Here is a 20,173-nt window from a genome sequence, read left to right as displayed (position 1 = left end):
GCAGTGGCAAATGAGGATAAGCTGTGTGGGGGTGGGGGGGCGTGTAGGAATGTGTATGGAGTGGGGCAGGAACAGCCCCTAAAGGAGATTGTTCAGCCAGGAGGACTCACCAGGCCAGTGTGATCCAGGCTGGAGTTCAGGTCCGGGGTCGGCAGTCAGCAGTGGGACCACCAGGCCCAAGCCACACTTCAGAGCCTCCCCAGGGGTTCTCGCTGCTAGGGGGCCTGATCAGCCTGCAGGGAAGCCTCCCTGCCTCCCTCCCATCCTCTATGCTGCCATCACCCACCACAGGCCCTCTTGTATCGTCCTGAAACATCCGTGAGAAACTAAAGGCCACACTGGAGCTCAAGGGTTAGAACGTCCACATGCTGTGAATGTGCACTCAGTCGTGTCCAACTCTTTGCAATCCCATGGACCATAGCCCGCCAGGCTCCTCTGTCCCTGGGATTCTCCAGGAAAGAACACTGGAGTGGGTTGCCATTCCCTTCTCTGGGGATATCTTCCTGACACAGGGATTGAACCCGGATCTCCTGCGTTGCAGGTGGACTCCTTACCGACTGAGCCACCAGGGAAGCTCCAGCATAGTCCCAAGCATATAAGGAGGGGAAAGGGACCGGCAGGCCAGGAAGTCTATGTAGAGGTCAGCGAAAATCCAGCTGCAGAAGCCCAGGAACAGCAGATGGAGACCAGCCCGGGACACAGCCCACGGCCCAGTGGGAGGGGATGAAGCCCCCGCTTCTTTCTGCTCGTGGGGAGTTGACTACATGCTGGGCGCTGTGAATGCCACCCCAGCCTCGGGGCTCTGGACTGCCATCCACACGCACACGTAGGAAAACTGAGAGGTTCAGAGCAGTGAAGACCCCTATTCAAGGTCACACAGGCTTGCTTGGTTCCCAGGTCCTTCCCACCATCACACACCCTAAGAGCCCTGGTACTGTCCCCAACATACCTGGTGTTGGACATGGGGCCCTCAACGTCCCCTGCTCAGTGGAGGCTGCTACCTTGAGGCTCTGCCCCTTTGCTGGGACTTGGAAAACCAGCCTCCACAGTATTGAAAGCTCTGGGAAGAACGGAACCATTCATCCCATTGGTCCCTTGGTTTGTAACTGCGACCACTGCCAGCCCTAACGCAGGTCGCAGGCAGGGGAAAGTACACTTGACTCTAGCATTAGTTTCTATACGCAGGCTTTACTTGCTGTCATCCTGCAGGTGCCAACCAGGGGGCCACAAGCTCCCCTCAACTCCCCCCCGCCCAAAGGCTCCAGGAGGAATCCCAGCTGCCTCCCTGGCTGGTCCAGCCTGCAGGAGTTCTCGTCACTGGTCCCTGACGGGCTAGAGTCCATGGGGTCGCAGAGAGTTAGACATAACTGAAAAGACTTAGTCCCCCAGTACACTACTCCCGGAAGCCTCCAGCCCACCTGCCCGCCTCCCTCTCAGAGAGACTCTGCTAGAACATACGTCTTTTCTCCTGACAGATCTGAGCAAGTCTTCCCTCCCCACCTCTCTCCCACCTACCTCGCTGTCAGAAGTACACCAGACTCCAAGGCTCTTTAGGGGGAAAGTTTTTTTAATTCTAAAAAATGACATGTGGATATTATGCACGTGTGTGTGTGTGTGTGTGTGTGTGTGTGTGTGAGTCATGTCCTACTCTTTGTGACCCCATGGACTGTAGTCTGTACATGAGATTTTCCAGGCAAGAATACTGGACTAAATTGCCATTTCCTACCCCAAGGGGGATCTTCCCGACCCAGGGATTGAACCTATGCCTCTTGCATCTCCTGCATTTGCAGACAGATTCTTTATTACTGTGCTACCTGGGAAGCCCATGCCTTTGGATATTATAGAAATGCCTGTGGACATTATAGAATGATTTAAAAATCAAATAGGAACAACAAAAAGCAAAGTTAAAAGTTCCCCATAATCATTTGCTTTTTTCTTTTTGTGAGTTCAGTAATGATGTTTAACACTTTCATAACCATCTTTTGGAGGCAGAAATAGTGATGCAGAGTTTCCCAAAATCCTCACACCCCCACCACTCAGCAATAAGCACATTACTATCCAGAGAAACAGCCTTCTGGTCCTTAGTCCATGTACATGGACAAACAGAGGGACAGACTGATCAAAAATATAGATTTTTCGCTTTTTTACAAAAAGGAGTTGTACTTTCCTCCAGCGGTAAAGAATCCACAAGCCAATGCAGGAGATGCAGTTTCAATCCCTGGGTTGGGAAGATCCCCTGGAGATGGAAATGGTAACCCATTCCAGTATTCTTGCCTGGGAAATCCCATGGACAGAGGAGCTTGGGCAGGAGCAGCTACTGTCCACGGGGTCGCTAAGAGTTGGACATGAGTTAGCAGCTAAACAGCAAACAAGCAGTTGTTTTAGCTACCTTCCCTGCTTCACAACAGGTCGGAAGCATCTTTCTAGAAGAATACATGAAGAGGCATCGTCCGATGGCCCGTTGTATGGTTGCTCATCCAGCCTCTAACAATCCCCCACTGCTGGACACCCAGGATATGTCCAGTGTTCCATTAGGAGAAGTCATGCTAGAACAGGCTCTCGGAGGAGTGGTGGAAGGTGAGGGGTTGAGGGGAGCTGTCTGTCTTGTTCACTGTAGCACCCCAGCACTCAGCACAGGTCTTGGAGCCGAGTGGGCTCTGGCGATGTTTGCTGGATGAATGAACCAACACAAGTCAGCCTCTCCAGCTCCCCTCTACCCGTGACTCTGGTGCTCGGCCTGCGGGGGCACTCAGTTTCCCCAGGGTCGCCCACTGCACTTCTGCCTTGGTCTTTGTGCCTTGGAACTGCTCTCTGAGGTCCCTCGCACACCCCAGCTCCAGCGCTGGCCGGCTGGCTTCAGGACCCCCTCCACCTCAGCAGTGTCTCCCTGTCTGCAGGCTGGGTGCCCAGCTTCCTCTCCTCCCTCCCGATTCTCCTGGGCAATCTGGCCCACTTCTGTGCCTCCAGTGTCTGCACTGTCCAGCACCCTCCTAGGGACGGTGGGAGACCAGACCCATGGCAAGGGGCAGGGAGCAGGGAGGGCTGATGAGCCCTGAGCTTACGGGGTGGGCCTCAGGAACCCCAAGGAACACCAAGTAGAGAAGCTGTGTCTGCAAAGCAAACAGCCCCCTACCAACCCAACTTCCAACTAGGTGGCTGCCCCCGCAAGTCCCCTCAAAGACCCTGGGGCAGCGGCACAGACATAGGCAGCCTGTGTGGGGAGCGCTCAGAACAGGGACCGGTGGGCGGTCACACAAGCACGCCCAGGACACCTGCCTGGTCTGGGGGCGCGAGGTGAGGATCTCAGAGGAAGTGAGGCCTCTGCTGAGCCCTGAAGAAGGGCCAGGGGCTCCCAGCGGGGGAAAGAGTTCTGGGGAAGGAGCCGAACCCTAACTATCCAGTGGCCCCGAGAGTCTGAGAAGCTGAGAGGAGGCCAGGGTCGCTGGTACCCAGAGAGACGGGGTGGGAAGGGAGCCTGAGGCTGGAGCACAGGCAGGGCAGGGGGCCAGGGTGCGTGGCGGGGGAACCTGGAAAACCCTGCAGCCTGACTCCTCTCCCCACTGGGGACAAGGTCTCAGCAGCCCCGACAGCCTCCCCATCAGCCAGGTCCAGCAGGTCTACCCCACAGAGCTCCCCAAACTCTGCAGGCCTGACCCAGTCCTGCTCCCTCCCCTGGGTGTGCCCAGGGTCCTCAAGAACCCCACCTTCTCCCTTGGCACCAAATCCCACCCCAACCTTCCCCTCCCAGCCCAGGGCGTCTCTCCGGCCTTCACAGGACCTTGCACGTCTCCTTCACCACCCCCCAGCCCTGGCACCAGCGCCAGCTTCCAACCCTGCACATGGACAGCTGCCCCCCATTTCCCAAATCCCAGGGGGCAATCTGGGTCATAGGTTTCTTTCTCTCCATCTCCACACACACACAGGTGCCCACTACACCCCCTCTGTGGTCACTGCCCTGGGGTTTACCACTACCTGCCATGTGCTAGTCTTTACCGGCAATGGGATCCAGCCCAAGCTGGTCCCTGTCATCCTGTGGCTCATCTTCTAGTGGAGAAAACAGACAGTAACCGTACATCTTGCAGATAATTAAACGCAGTGGTGTTGTGCGTCTTGAGGATGTATACAGGGCTTTGGGAGCCTCGCAGAGGTAACTTGGAGCCCCCAGGGGCCTTCCCCACCTGCCTTTCCAGCACTGCCCAACTGCCACACCTCAGCGCACAGCAGGGCCCCACCAGAATGCCCTCCATCTGTGCATGCCCACGTTCAAGGCCCGGCTGAAACATCACCACCTCCCCAGAGCCATCCCTGAGCTCCCCCGACTCCTTTATCCCCCTTCCTCCACTGCTGGTCCACTAGCTATTTTAACATATATATATATGGGTTTTTTTTTTTTTTGGCTGCATGGGGTCTTAGTCACGGCTTGTGGGATCTTTTGCTGCGGTGTTTGGTCTTCTGGTTGCTGCCCGTGCCTGCACAGGCGGATTTAGTTGCCCCAGGCATGGGAGATCTTAGTTCCCAACCAGGAATTGAATCCAAGTCCCCCACATTGTAAGGCAGATTCTTAACTACTGGACCACCAGGGAAGTCCCTCCACTAGCTCTTATTCCTCCCACTCAGAAGTTTCTTGAAAGCTGGACACTCACCTTTTCATCTCTGCATTCCCCCAAATGCCTTGGATGGAGTATGCATAAACTTAGTAATTTTTGGATTCAGGAAAAACATGTTGCCGGGCTTGGGTACAAGAAACCTTCACCTTTGTTCTCCTCCTACCCAACTCCTGCCTGGGCTTTTCCTCCTAGAAAAAAACCTCTTCGCTCTCATGTCCCCTGAGCGTGGCTCCAGCCTTGGCCCCTTCGAGCCAGAAACGAGCAGCACTCCCCAACTGCCACACCTCAGCGCACAGCAGGGCCCCACCAGAATGCCCTCCGTCTGTGCATGCCCACGTTCAAGGCCCGGCTGAAACATCACCACCTCCCCAGAGCCATCCCTGAGCTCCCCCGACTCCTTTATCCCCCTTCCTCCACTGCTGGTCCACTAGCTATTTTAACATATATATATATATATATATATATGGCCCCCCCTGTGCTCTGGGGCCCCGCTGGCGCAGGGCGGTGGGAAGCCAACACCCCCGCCCCTCCAGCTTTGCGGCCAGCTCTCAGATTCCCCGGGACCCAGTGACAGCGGTCCATCCTTCACTGAACACCGAGTGGGTGGGAGGCACAGACCCTCTCCAGGTTCCCTCTTCCCGGTCCTGTTGGGCTTCCCACCCGGCCCCAAGTCCTGGCCCACATCCTGCCTTTCCCCACCCCAGGGGCAGTTGATGGCCTTGCCTCACATCTCCAAGCCCGGAGTAATTCCCATAAGATCCGTCCAGTGGACGCCCCTCTGTCAGAAAGGACAGGCAGCCCAATGCCTCCTCCAAGGCCTGCTCGCATCACTTGGCCTCTCCCACCAGCATCGCCACCTTCTCGCCTCTCCTGGGTCATTCCCAGCATACGGTGGACACGGACACGGTAGCCTGCAAGCCGGCCTGAACGTCCCCCACCCCAAAGCCTTCCCTGATCTCAAGCCCCCGCCCACCTACACACCCACCCAGTCTCTGCTCACTTCTCAACAAAAAAGGGGAGGTAAGCTCTCAAGAGTGAGGCCCTGATGCACACCCCTCCTTCTGGACTGGGGGGCTTGCGGGGGAGGGGGCACTCCGGGCTTCCACAAGCCCATCAAGCCTCATTGTGAGCATCTGGCCCACCTGCACGTGTGCGTTCTGTGCCCCCTCCCTGCCCCCCAGCCTGTGCTCTCCCCACCCCCTCAGCTGGAGCAGCCCTTGGTAAGGACAGCCCCTTCTCTGACCTTAAGTCACATGTCCAGCAGGTCACCACCTCCTCCAGGGCCTTGACCTTGAGGTCTGCCGCAGCTCCCCCGCAAGTCTGCCCAAAGTCAGCCCCTTCTCTCCTTCACCCCCAGCTTCCGGTGAGCCGGGAGCCTGGGACCCATCACTCGCTGACCTGGCCCTGATCGGCTCCAGCAGCCCAGCTGCCTGCCCACACCTCCTCTTGGCAGCTGACAGCCTCTGCCACCCCCAACAGCAGATCCTCACTTCGCTCTGCCCTGACCTGAGGAAGTGGCATCAAGCTGCACGTCCCAGGAAGCGGGGGTCTTCTTGGCTCCTCTTTTCCTCCTTGCACCTTCTTCCTGTTGGTGATACTCTGAACACAGCCTAAACCAGACCACTTACCACCTCCACCCTGAACCCTAATCCAGGCCACCAGCCTCGCAGACTGGGTCACCTCCGCCCATACCCCAGGCCCTTTCCAGGTGCAAGACCCTCCACAGCTTTCCAGACTACTCCAAGCCCCGCCCCTGACTGCGAACACTGACAGAGCTCACAAGTGCCGCCCCACTGCAGCCCCCCAGCCTGGCCTCCTCCCCCTCCCCTCCCCTCCCTCCACCCCTCCCCAGAGGGGCTCCGCCACCTCTGCTGCTCCCCTGCCTTTGCCAGCAGATCCTTCTCCTCTTTGGGGTCTCAGCTCAGGTCATTCCTGACCCTGGTAGCTCAAGTAAACTGCCCCCTCGCTGACCCTCTCTAGTTAACTGCTCTCCTTTTCTTTATAGCAACGCACCACCACCTAACATCTTGGTATTTTTGGATTTACTGTCATCAACATTAGAATGAGGAGTGTACGGCCACTAATTGTGAAACGAATGAATCCCAGAAACCTAAGTATTACTTTGCTCCTTTTTCTGATCAGAGGCTCAGACATGAAGTCAACTATCAGGGTCTCCAAGCCACCAAGTGGCGCGGGCTTTGGGTTGAACTCACATCAGTCTGACTCCAAAAGCAGGGCTCTTGGCCACCAGGCTCTCCTTGCCCTGTGCGAGGCCTCCCCCCGAGGCTGGGCCAGAGGCCAAGGGCTCTTGTTTTCGGAGGAGGTTCGTCTGAAGACAGAAGCCAAGTCTAGGGCACAGCAGCCCAACCCAGACTCCCAACTCCAGCAGGACATGGACACAAGGAGTGGAGACAGCACAGAGGGTATCCCCTCAAAAACTGCAGGGGCCCGGTTCACAGTCAGTCAGGCCCAGTCCAATGACTGCTCGGGCCAGTTCAGGGCTGACCCAGGGACTCAGGAACAGCCACAGTGACCGCAGAGCGTTTGCTGCATGCCAGGCCCTGTGCTGAGAATTTCACACCCCACACTGGCTCCTCGCAATCACCCTGTGAGTATCCCTTTTATAGATGAGGAAGCTGAGGATCAGAAAGAATCAGTAATTTACCTAAGACCTTGTAGCTGGGCATGGCAACAACCAGGATTTGAACCCAGGGCTCAGCTTTCAGCCTGCTCAGGCCCCCCAGACCCCAGCTGAAACAGCTCAAGCCCTAGACTCCTTGGCCTGAGGGAAGGGGACTTCATGGAGGGACAGACTGCCGTGTGGAGAGAAAAAGCATGTGGCTTGAAAAGACACACCTCACACAGGTGACAGGTGCAAAACAGAGGCTTTAATCTGAACAGCAATGAAGGCGCCATGGCTGGGGGGGCCCGGGGGGCGCAGGGAAGGAGGAGCCAGGAAGGCGGTGGTGTGGGCCCGGTGGGGGAGGCAGGAGCTGAGCCTCTCCTAGGAAACTATTTCTGTGACTCTCGCAGCCCCTGTCCCAGCCTGTGCCCAGGCCATCGGCCCAGACCCAAAGGCAAGCCCCTCATTTGTGCTTCTCAGGTGCTCCCCCTTCCCAGAAGGGTGGGTGGGCCCAGAAACGGAGAACGGGCAGCAGAGAGTCAGAACTGGGAGCAGCCCTCCCCGCAGAAGAAAACTCTGGAGATGGCCAGCTGTTGCTAGCACCCCCTCCACCCCCCAGTCTGGCCCAGCCCTGCCCCTGCCCCTCTTCACAGCTCCTCCTGGAGCCCCAGCGGGCGAGTCCGGGGAGGCAGGAGGACGAGGGAGCTCAAGCTCCCGGAGGAGCTCTCCTGCGTCCACTCACCCACCACCCAGAGAGAGGGGCAGGGAAACAGCGTCACAGGCTTGCAGAAGCAGCAGCAATGAGGGAGCAGGAGCAGCCGGACAGGAGAATGCGGGGAGCAGCCCAGGTGCTACCTGGCGGCAACCGGCCCCCGGCCCACCCTCTCTCCTCCAGTTTCTGCCACCCGCTCCCAGCCAGGGAGAGCCTGGGGAGCAAGCCCTGAGGGCCCTCCAGAGGGCACCCTAAAGCCAGAGAGCAGAAGAGCAAGGATGAGGCACTGGCCAGGGGCCCACACAGGCCAGGGGTCAGCATGAGGAGGGGCTGGGAGGGTCACTGGCCAGAACAGTCCACACTCCTCCCTTCCCAACCCCACTCCAGGCTGCTGCCAGCCTCAGCCTCCAGCCCTCAGGACCCCCAGACACCCACCCAAACATGGCTTAGGAAACTGCCCCACCCCGTGGGGGGAGCAGCTGCTCCAACCCCTAAAAAGGCAACCTGCAAGGGAAAGTGATGGCCACAGCAGAGTACCTCCCCCCACCCCATGATGGCTGGGTCGGCCTGGGCTCAGATGGGACTGAATGGAAGGAGAGGGAGGCCAGGACGGGAGCAGGGCCCGGGACCCTGCGCTGGCCCCCTCACCTTGCCCGTCCACCGCAGGGCAAGTCGGGAAACTGGCCACACTTTGGTCACTTGTCCCAACCTCGGTCCTTCAGCCCTATGCCCTGAGCCTCCATCAGCCCCGCACTCACCACCCACCCCAGTAAACAGCCTCTCATCAAACAGAAAGAACAAGGGGAGGGGGTGGGGAGGGGGCGGCAGCTGGAGTCAGGGAGGGCAGGCACGGGAGCAGCAGCCGGGATGGGCCACTCTCAGCACGACGACGTGACGGGATGGATGGGCAGCAGGCTCCCAAACTTGAAGTGCTGGATCACGGGGAACTTCTCCAGGCACTGCGAGGAGATGGGGCAGAGAGGACAGGTGAGGGCTGTGTGGTGCCCTGGCAAGGCCCGCCCAGCTGCTCAGGCCTTGGACGGACCCTCGGACGGACCCCCGGACGGCTCCTGAGGCCCAGAGCAGTGAGGTTGCAGCAGGTGTCCGCCCAGGGCCCGGGAAGTGACCCGGCTCCAGAGCAGCCCCCAAGCCTTTGGGGAAGAACAGAGCTTCCCACCCGTTCCTGACCAGCCCTTCCCACCCAAAGCCCCCCCAACTCCATGACAATCAGGCCAGGCCCTGGTAAGGACAGGAGAGTGAGAGGGAGGGAGGAGATGGGGGGAGAAGGCAGCCCAACCCCACGAGGCAGCAGCCAAGAAGAGGGGCAGCCAAGTGACACCACTAGGCCCAAAGGGACAAGCTGGGGCCCAGAGGGGAAAAGAACCCTCCATACCACGGGGACCCCTTGCCCAGGGCCCGCCCTGGAGAAGAGGCATGGGGACACCCTGGGACACCAGCTGAGACGGGCCCCAGACCCGTTTTCCCACTTTTCAGTTCTCCAGGCTGAAAACGGCATCCTGGCACTTCAGAGTGAGGCAGGAAGAACCGGCTGACAGCCCCCCGCTCCCCCCACCACAGGGCAGTTCCCAGCAGCCCAGTACTAGGGCAGAGAACAAGCACACTGGGCAGGGGGATGGCTCCCTGAAGTCAGTTGGGCCAGGGCCTCGGCCCAGGGCTGCGGCAGAGGAAGGGAGACGGGAGCAGCAGAGCCTGGGCCCCAGGCAGACGGCCCCGGGCCTGCCCTCTGGACCTGGAAGGGAGGAGCCCGCCCCCACCCCCCACCCCAGCCCGCTGCACAGGCAGCAGCCCCACGCATGCGAGGGAGGGGGCCTCCTCTCAGAACTCTGGCTGCACAGGCAGGCAGGATGTGCACCTCCTGGCTGGGCTGGAATAGGATTCTGGCCTCAGAGAGGGCAAGGGTCCCATCCTGTTACTGTCCCCTCCTCCTGCTACCTCAGAGGAACAAAGGCCAGCGCTGGCCCGGGGTCCCTGACCTCAAGAGCCAGCAGCAGAGAGATGAGGGGGCCTTTGCCAGCTCTGTGTGTGTGTGTGTGTGTTTCAGAGGGGTGTCCGTGTGTGTCAGAGCAGGGTGTGTGTGTGTGTGTCTCAGAGTAGGGAATGGTCCACAAGGCCTGAAAGGGGATGGAAGGATAGGGAGCTAAGCTGTGTGAGGGAGCAGAGCTCCAGGCCACAGTCAGACTCCTGGGCCTGGGGCAGACAAAGTGGGGGGCAGGCAGCTGGGGGTGGCCCCTGGGCAGGGAGGAGCAGCAGATCCAGGCCAGAGGCAAAGGCAGCTGCCATTGTGCTTAGGTCATGGAGGAAGTGGTAGGAGTTTGTCAAAGGGGGGCCCCCCAGGGCCCTGGAATTCCAGAAAGGGTCAAAGGTCAACCTGCTTCTAGCTTTCAGGCCTGAGAAGTTACAAAGCCAAGAGGCTTAGGGGACTGGAGCAGGGGTTCTGTTCACTCCACCCTCAGGGACCCCCCAGACAAGCTTCCCCAGGGCCAGAGGAGGCGAGGAACTGGGCTCAAGGCAAAAGGCTGCTTGGGGCAAAGCAAGAGGAGCTCCAGGGTCACAGCAGAGGCGCCTTGGGCCGGGCTTTTTCTCCGGACTGACCTGTGCTGGCAACACCTGTGCTCTGGACAGAGCAACTGCTTCAGCCGGGCTGAGGCCAGCGGGCAGCCCTCCCAGCTCCCAGTGACTCCCAGGTCCTGACAGACCCTTCTAAAGAGAGCACCAGCATGGGGCCAGCCCTTAGGAAAGACAGGCCCACCCCCCACAAGGGCCAAGAAGCATCTGGTTCTTCCGCTCAGAAAGGCCGAGACAGGTAGCTTGAAGGTGCAGACAGTTGAGCCCAATCTGACGCCAGGCCCCGACAGGCCTTTGTGGCAGCTCAGGGGACCAGCTCCCCTCCCACGGCCAACTCTGGCTGGGGCTCTGGCCTCTGCTAACCCCCATCTGCACTTCAGAACTGGCAGGCCTCGGAGGTCCCCAAGGACCGGAACCCGTTTGGAAGAGCGAGTCCTTACCTCGCTTTCCTCTGCTCAGGAAGCGTGTGACTCCACAGCCTCAGGGATCACAGACTAAGGGTGACCTGCTAGCAACTTAGAAACGGGTGCTGCAGGGCACAGGGACTCATGAGGCCACGAGTGCCAGGGCTGTCCTCCCAAGGCACGGCCACCACACAGTGCCTGGCAGGCTGCGTGCACCCAGAGCCATAATTTCTGGGTTTCAGGAAGGGCGCTGGGTTATCTGCTCAGCGCTCCCTCTATCTGGTCCTGAGCTGCGGGCAGCTTTCAGTCGCTGACCTCCTATGTTCAACAGGGAGAGACACATGGACAACGGCTCCACCTTCGACCGCCGTGTCTGTGCGGCACCATCAGGGCTGCGGTCTTACTCTGCTCCTCCCTCATCCTGTCAGCCAGGGTTCTTTTGCCTCTGGACATAGGTAGGGACCGGAGGCAGGGCCTCCTGTTCCGCCCTTCAGGGCCCAGGTCAAGATAAGTTTAGTCACTCAAGTAAGAGCCTGCAGAAGGACAGCATCTAAGAGTCCAGGCAGGAAAGACCCCACAGAGTCCAGCCTATGGGGGTGGGGGTGGGGAGACCCCTTCAGCACCCACTGTGGGACTGGGGTGGGGAGGGGTCGAGAACAACAGAACACACAGGGGACACTGCCCCGGGGGCTCTCCAGCAGAAGGGCCAGCGTGGAGGGCGCCTGCCCAGCCCCAGCAAAGGCTCCTCTCAGATTAGAGGCATGTGGGCTGGAACCTAAACACAGGATGTGAAGTCCAGAGGAAGGGGACCGCAGCGGGAGGGGGCGGAAGGGAGGGAGCGGGGCAGGCCTGGTCAGTCCAGTGCCTTTAACCCCTTCAGGGCCGCAGAGGGGTCCAGGCCCCTGGAAGCACTGGTACTCCCAGCCGCACCCAGCGCCCTGCACCCTGCCCTCCCTGCTCCTCTGCCTCTGCTGACAGCCCTGAGTGAGCTCTGGGTGTAAGGAGGCCACATAGACAACCTCCCCCTTCCCCAGAGAGGGATGACCAAGGATCAAGAGAGGAGCACCTCCAGGGCAACATGTGAGACCACCAGCTGAAGGGTGAAAAGAGGGGCGTTTGGGACCCACTGCTCCGGGTGAGGGACTTCACACCAGGCCCTCCCGGGTCAAGATCAAGCAGTTCTAGGACTGGTCTGCCTAAGATGTCGAAGGAGCTAGACGAAAGGACAGGGTGGGAAGAAATGTCTCCTCCCTACTTGCCAGAGAAAAAGTCACGTCCTTGGCTGGGAGAAGGGTGCCAAGGAGGACGAGCAGAGGGGGCAGGAGAGAGGGCGGCTGCCTCCCAGCAGGGGGAGCTCTGGAAGCCCACACCTCTTGCTGCTGCTCTGACCCGAGAGCAGGGAGGGCCCCAGAAGCGATTATTAAAAATGCAGCCCCAGGCCTCCCCGCAAGACCTCCCACCTGCCCAGCCATCAGACACACCAAAGTGGGAGAAACATCACTCTGGATGATGTCTCCAAAGGACAGAGCCTCTTCCCAAGCCTGTTTCCTTCTTCACGTCCCACAGGACACAGAGCTGAGAAGGGCCTCCAGCCATCCGACAAGTGGGAAGAGACCCTGGATCAGCAGGGTCTGGCCTCAGTCACAGGGCTTTTCCGGCTGCCCATCCCACAGACAGAGATTCAGAGGCCTCAGGTGTCAGAAGGGGCTGGCACACAACTCAGAGCTGGATGGAGAGCAGAACAGTGGGGTGGGGCCAGAACCGAGAGTGCCAGCCAGTCCCTGCTCACCTCGGCCTTATACATGCGGATGAGACCCTGGTTCACTTTGGACCAGGAGGGGACGGCGCTGATGTTCCACAGCTGGTTGGAGTGCTCTGCAAACGGGCCTGTCTTCATCTGGAAAAGAAGAGTTCACAAGCTGAAGAGATGGGCCCTGGAGCCTACCCCCTGCTCCCCTCCAACAAGGCTGCTCCAGCACACACGTGTACACACACACATGTAAGCACATACATACACACGCACGCATACAAACACACACGGACATATATACAGACACACGCACACACACTCTCATGAAGACCAGGCGGCAGCATGCACCTATGGGGTGACAGTCGTGCAGGCAAGCGCGTGTGTGCATGTGCCCACACGCACACACACACACACACACACACACGTGCAAGATACAGGGTCTCTCCTGGCCTGCCACAGGCAGAGCTGGAAGAGCCTAGGGAAGGGTCGGTTTGGGAGAGGGCCTGGACCAAGCCCAAGCACCTGACTGCCCTCTTCATGGCAGGCGGAGGGAGGAAGAAAGGGGGGAAAAACACGGACCACCTGCAGCAGATGCGGGAAGAAGGTCTTTAGAAAGCCAGCGTGACCTGCCAGCCGAGTGGAGGACGGATGGCAACCCCAGCGGCAAGGGACAGGCAGGAGCAAGGACCGCATGGTCCCAGGCCCTCCTCTTGGAAGAAATCCTGCAGCAGGCCCAATGGAGACCCCATGATCTCAGAAACCAGCACTGAGACGAGGAAGCACGTGTGCCTGAGTGCACCCCTCAGAGAGCACAAGGCCAGCACGTCTGTATTTATTAACAGGCAGTTCACAATCCCCTCCACACTGCCCCCTTCCCGGCTGATGCTGGGGGACAGGGCTCAGCACTTCTGAGCGCAGGCTTCAGAAGAGAGTCTGAAAAGTAAAGGCTGAGCTGGCGAGAAAGCAGACTTGGACCTCGAGTAGGTGGAAGGTTCCAGAAGAGGCTGTGTGTGGAGGCGGGGCTGGTGGAGAGCTGTTCTAGGGAGAAGGGATGGATGGGGGTCCCTCAGCCCTCTCTCCACACTGGGCATGAGTGCGGATCCCACGAGCACAAAGTCCTCACCCACAGCTGTGGACTCGCCTGGTGACCCACTCTCTCACTCGCCCAGTGAGGGCAACTCTTACAAAACTGCAAGATCGAAGTTGAAAAAGCTGCCGTTTTACCCGTCATCTCCCTCCCTGGCCCAAGTGCCCCCAAAAACCTATCTCAACCCCCAGGTTCAGGAACATGGACAATGGGCTCCTTCCCTGAGCAGTGAGGCCACAGCCCAAGGTCCCCATTGGGCTTCTCCTGGGCTGGTCCCTTCACCCAGACGTCCCCCTCCTCTCTAAGACTCCCTCCTCCAGGAGGGCAGCCAGGAGCCCCCAGCCTGCAGGTGCCAGCTCTCGGCCTCGTGGAGCTTTGTTCCCAAGCCCCACTCCATCAAGCTCCACCCCATCCTCCCCTGGCCCCGCCCCTCCCCCAGGCACCCTGCCCCACCAGAGGAGCCCAGGCTCCAGCCCCTCTCTTGCACACTTCCAGGCCCTGAGAAGCTCAGGATCACTGGAGCTATAGAACCAGTCTCACTCTGGACTGAGCCCTGTGAGAAACCACCCAGGAGGCACCCTGCCGGCCTCTGTCACAGTCACAGTCTGCTCAGCAAGGGCTCTTCGGCCAAGGCTAGCAAGGGGGCGTGGGAAACCAGAGGCTCTGCTTGCTGGGCCAGCCTTCCCCACTAGGGGCACGGGATGGCAAGCCAAAAGGCCTCTCTGGCATCCTGGCAGAGCCAGGGGGAGGCCTGAGCCCCAAGGCCCCAGAGGCCCTGGCCCCCCTCCCTGGAAAGGCCAAAGATGCTTCTCTAGAGGGGCTGCCCCACCCCCGCCACCCCCACCCTTCAGTCCTTTGGAAGGTGCCTCTGCAACTCTGGAAAGGAAAACAGATGAGGGGAAAAAGGAATGGGGTCGAGAAGACCGGAAAAAAAAAAAAAAAATTAGCTCATTCTAGCCACAAAGGGAGAAGAGAAAGCTAGAATGAGCAAGAGAGCTGCAGTCCCGCAGTGACCCCAGGGGAATTGTGTGAGTCAGAGCAGCCATATTGAGCAGGAAATTACTCACAGACGCTGCGTTCCTGCCTCTCCACTCCCAAGAGAATCGGCCTTTTGTAAATGGTTCCTCTGTCAGTAACTGAGGGGGGATGGGGTGGGGGGGAGGCTCTACACAGCGCCTTCCTGTCAGCTCCTTCCCTTCCAGCTGAAATCTGATCCCTCCCTTCCCAAAACTCCAAATTTAGAAGCCAGATTGAAACTGAAATTCTTTTCCTGCCTGCCCTGGGCTCTTAAAGGCGCCAGGGCTGCATTTCCTGAGGTGGAGAAGCCTGCCCGGTTGAGGGCCTTGTGCGGGAGGCCCAGGGCCACCTGGGCAGGTCCCAGGCTGGCTGGGTCCCCTGTCCGAGGCTTGTCTGTTCAGTCTCCCAGCTGCGCCAGCCCTAGTGAATCCCTGGGTCTGCAGAGGCAACACGGCCCCCACCCCAGCCACAGCACACAGGCCATGATACACAGAGCCCCTCGCACCTGTCAGGGCCCCGCGGCCAGGCTCAGGCCTCAGGCCTCCCTCACCACACCGAGGGGCTGCAAGAACCCTGTCTGGGTGCTGAGCCCAGAATCTAGAGAACTAGCACAATATGTGCCTTCAACAGGAACCACGCCAGCCAGCTCAGGGCCGGCCAAGTAGGTGAGAGGGGCCCCTGCCAGCCCTCTGAGCTCTGGGGCATGCCCCTGCTAGCATCCAGCGTCTCCCACCACGCCCAGGCACCCAGACCCAGGGTAAGAACCAGGCCTTGAACAGAGGGTGCAGAACAACCTAGAATGTGAGGGCCTACCAGCCTCCTCCCAGTTCAGGCCTCTCCCTCAACTGTTATCAAAACCCCCGCTAAGTTCAGTGTGTCTTCAGCACCACCTAGCGGCCACTGTAGGATTTCCTCTAGCAGAAGACCTGCGTCCCAAATTTTGGGAAGGCTTTTGGGTTTTCATACATACAAAGCGTAACCAAACAAACAAAAATACAAAATTTTAACGCAGAGTCAATTCCCATATTCCCTGAGGCCCAGCCTGGTCTTCTACCTCATTAGTTACTGATAGGGGCCCTGGGGCTTGGCCAGCCACCTGGAGGAGCCTAACAGGCTTAGCCTCTTAGGGGGGCCAGCGAAGCCACCCCTTCTCCCCGCCCAGCCCCAGGTGTCCCAGGGCTCTGCAGACCCTCCTGACCTAGTCTGGAGACAGCAGCATGTGACTGGCCCTCAAGGCAGCGAGCCAGGCTGCCCTGGAGTCCTTCCGACCTTGCACTGCCTACAGTGCTGAAGGCAGCAGATCTCAGAGAATGAAGCGGCGGCCACTCAGCCGTCAGAACAGGCTTCATTTGCTGACTTGGAAAAACGTGTCATTCCCCTCTGGCCTCTGGAGTTTGGCAGGGGCCTGAGCGGAATGCTGACCAGGAAAGCGTGGAACTACGGCTGTTTAACCGGGCGGCCCCCTCTTCAGGGGACACAATGGGCAGCAGAGAGAACAGCCCCCACAGGGAGGGGGGATCCACGAGTGTGCCAGGGATGTCGCTGGGGCCAGGGTGAATGTGTGCAGGTGTCAGGAAAGAGAATGGGGGCAGGACCTCTGCAAGAGGCAGAGCCAGGGCACCCCTTGGAAGTCTGTGGGGGTCAGGCACTAGGCAGGGAAGATGAAAGGGCCTCCTGAGAAGCCCCAAAGCAGTGGGTCCCCAACTTTGATGCACAGTCACCTGGCTCATGTCATGTGTTTAAATTCAGGGTCCTAGCGTTTGCCCCCAAGATTCGAATTCAGAAAGCTGAGGTAGGGCATTTTAACAAGCTCCCCAGGTGACCCTGAGGAAGTGGTCCAAGGCTGCACTGTGGGAGATCCTACTTTAGCAGGTTAACAACACCCACCTAAATGACCCCTGCTGGGTGGCCTGAGGGTCCAGGCCTACTAACTTTCACTTCCAGCACTTCATGTGGCCCATCCCCAGACACCAACAGAGGTGTGTCCCTTCAACAGAAATCTGTCTGGCTGTCCACTCCGGTCTCTCCAACTCCTGCAAAGGCTACATTACACACATCCACATACGCGTAGTTATACAGACACTGGGGGGCCCACTCAAGAGATGCTGACACCCACCCACCCTTCAGACCTGCTTCATCGGTCACCAAGTCCACCTAATGACCAGGTCTTAATCCGTCAGCTCCAGTAGAAAGTGATCTAGGGGAGGAGATCCTGGACAGCCAGAAGGTGGCTTAGCCTTTCAGAGAGGCCTAGCTGGGCTTCCTCTTCAATAACCTACTTCAGGGGTTGGCCCTGCCACCTTCAGAGAGCAGCTCTGGCTCCTCTGTCCAAAGCCCCCAGCCTCAGTTCCTTTTGGCCCGGAGGCTGCCGGGGGCTCCTTCCTCACTCCTTTCCTCTCACCTCGGTGATAAACAGGATGCACTCCAGGAACATGTAGTCCTTGTGGTTCTCGTTCACAGCCTTCTCATCCACAAAGTGCCGGGGCTCCAGATATGGGTGGTCTGGAAACAGCAAAGAGCCCTGGGGTTCAGAACCAGGCACTGGCACCACCAGGCCACAGCAGACCAGCCCTGTTAACGCCCGCCCGAGGGCCTAAGATCTGCCCCTGCGCCCTCAACACTTGATCTGCAGAAGCAATAAATGGCCCTGTGTGTATACTCTAGTGTAATGAGTATCAGCTCTGCTTCTTTCCAGCCATGCGACTCAGTTTCCTCATCCGTGCAGTGGGGGAAAAGAACACCCTGTAAGGGCTAGGGGTGGGGAAGGTACCTAACCATCAGCACCGCCCTAAAGCCCTCAGCATGGCGCCTGCACAGGTCAGTGCTGACCGTCTGCTGGCAAAGGCCCTGCCCAGGGTCCCCGAGATGATCTCCCTGAAGCACTGAGAGCAGGGCCTGGCACCGGAGAAGGGCTCTTTACTAATGTTATTTTGAAGGCAGTTAATTCTACATGCAAGTAGACATGGAACCCTCACCCACTCTGGCTTGCCCGTGGGAAAGTGAGGGGAGCCACCACCAGAGCGGGCTCGTAGTGGGCGGGCCCCGGACCAGCATCTGGCAGCAGCTCCCTGACAGCCCCCTGTGCACAGCTCGATAATAACAGTGGATGACACTGGTCACCGAATCAAAAGAACCCCTTATTTTCAACACAAAACCCTGCAGCTGTGGCCAGGAGCAGGGGCGCATCTCACACCAGGCGCGTGCCCTCAACCCAGCCCGTGTCACTTCCCATTATCTCGGTGGTGCGTGGCCTTCGCCTCCCTGGCCTGCCACGCCGCCGGCTGCAGCAGCAGGTCGGCAGCAAGCCGGCTCCGTCAATAGCTGGTCCAATGCCTGCTTTACAAGCTGTCAGCGCATGCCCTGGGAGGGAGGGGAAGGAAGGAGGGGAGAGAGGAGGGCTGGGGGTGGAGGGGGGGGTCTGTGCCCCACTTCAGTACCTATCAGCTGCGAACTGCCCCAGATGAAGGGCAGAAACTGGAAGTCATCCAGGCCCCACACACCCTGGCTGCCAGCCGGCTCCATCCGGTATGTCTTCTGGAGCTTCCTCATAACCTCAAGGTACCTGCACCGGAGGGCGGGGAAAGGCAGGCGGGTGGCAAAAAGCAGAAAGACAGTCTCAACCCTTCAGCCAGTAGAGCCGAGGAGGCTAGAAAGAACCACCGAGGAGTGTAACAGGTCAATTAAAACCTACATGCCAAAGTTACATATCAGCTGATACCCTCAAAATAATGTAGCTTCATTTTCTCTCTCGCATTCAGCCTCCTCTGGCCCAGGAAACAGGCGACACGCCAACCGGGAAAGGGGTTAGTGCCATGACATCCTGACAGTGTGAGAGCCCGGGCAGGGGCTTCTCTCGCCAGGGTCTAAGGAGCTCACCCCTCAGATCCCTTCAGGAACTGCCCTGGAGCTGCCGCTTCCACAGCACCTGAGTGGGGCCCAGAACGGACGTGTCAACGCCCTCTGGTGACTGAGACACGCCCATGTGCAGGGAGGTGGCCTGGGTGGTGAGGGGAACAGGTCAGAGCCTGCCTGCCTGGGTTCAGCTGGCCATGACCTCAGTGAAGAGACCTGATTTCTCTATGCCTCAGTTTCCTCATCTGTAAAATGAAAACAACAGTTGCTACTTCCTCGGGTAGTCATGAGAATTAAAAGACTTGCATGTAAGGTGCTTAAAAAGAACCTCTACATGATAAATGCCACAGAAGCATCAAGCCATTATGTACCTTTCCCTTCACTGACTTTTTACTTGAATCTGAGGCTCTCAGAAGGAGGCGTCTTGGACACCCCATTCACAGTCATGGCTTGATGGGACAGAACGAGAGAACTCACAGTCACTCGGGAGCTCCTACTAGGCCCCTGTCCCCAGTCTGACAGCAACAAGGAGGAAAGACACCTCCCTGGCCTCTCCTTCCACTGGCAGCCATCCTTCCCGCCTGGCTCACTCACCGATTGAACACCTTGAAGACAATGGCTATTTGGTCATCTACCCGCAGCACCCCAATCTTGCAGAGACAGCAGAGGAAAGCAGCAAAGGCTGCTTCATGCCCTGGGGAAGAAAAAACAGCCGAGGTTGCCAGTCTTCCAGAAGGAGTAGGACTGTTCTCAGCCTCACCAGAGTCCAAATCACCAATAACTTCCCATCTAAGGCAGGACAGTCAACATGGAGGTAGAGGGGCCTCTTCCCCATCCAGAAAGACTGGGGTCCTTTTAAGAACCACCAGTACTATAATTCTACTCTTAAAGGCCCAGGCTGGCGATTCTTACATAGGCATTCACATTCTATTTGGAGGTTTAACTCACTCATCAATTCTACCCTGATTACTGAGCACCTACTATAGGAGCAGTCACCGTCCAGGTCAGGCACTAACAGGACAGAGGCAAAAGTCCCTGCCCTTGTTTGATAGTTTATGATTCCTTGGGCCCCTCCAAGGGCCTGGAATGCTTATGAGCTGTTACTTTCAGCTGCACAGTTTGGGATCGTGACCAGCTAGAGTCCAAGCCACCACCACACAGGGGCAGTCATCACCCCTGTACAACAAGGGGCGTCTGAGAGTGGAGGGAAGACCCAGTCCCTGCTGACCTGGTCCCTCTCCCCTACAGGTTGCTTGGTCACAGTCAAAGCTCTGCCCCTGAAAGTCTCACTTGATAAAAAGCCTGTTCCTCAGCATCAGGGGAGCAGACGACAAAACTTTCCCATGACCCAGGTCCAAGGGGGCCCTTCTCCAGGCCTGCCCCTCTGGCCTAGGCTCCTCTAGAGGCAAGGGAAGGGCCTGAGAGAGCAGCAGCTCCTGCATTTGCCTGCTTCAGTGAGGAAAGGCAAGGCAAGGCAAGACAGGCCTATCAAAGCAGGGACCCTCTCCAGCCACCCCAACCTACATAATAGAGAA

The 20,173-nt window shown here is 58.6% G+C and overlaps 1 protein-coding gene across 1 annotated transcript in view; it reads right to left on the bottom strand.

Annotated features, from left to right (window-relative positions):
• Positions 1–7,475: 7,475 nt before the first annotated feature.
• The window catches only part of PTPA (protein phosphatase 2 phosphatase activator), a 33,984-nt gene continuing 21,286 nt past the window's right edge, over positions 7,476–20,173 (bottom strand). The window contains exons 6-10 of the mRNA XM_043469800.1: positions 19,233–19,332; positions 18,224–18,348; positions 17,188–17,288; positions 12,722–12,829; positions 7,476–8,901 (exon numbers count right to left, since the gene is read on the bottom strand). Of these exons, the coding sequence (XP_043325735.1) occupies positions 8,821–8,901; positions 12,722–12,829; positions 17,188–17,288; positions 18,224–18,348; positions 19,233–19,332 (515 nt within the window). The 3' untranslated portion in view covers positions 7,476–8,820. The remainder of the gene's footprint in view (positions 8,902–12,721; positions 12,830–17,187; positions 17,289–18,223; positions 18,349–19,232; positions 19,333–20,173) is intronic.

This window comes from Cervus canadensis, chromosome 5 (genome assembly GCF_019320065.1).
Source record: "Cervus canadensis isolate Bull #8, Minnesota chromosome 5, ASM1932006v1, whole genome shotgun sequence".
NCBI lineage: Eukaryota > Metazoa > Chordata > Mammalia > Artiodactyla > Cervidae > Cervus > Cervus canadensis.
This window is presented reverse-complemented; position numbering and strand designations above follow the sequence as displayed.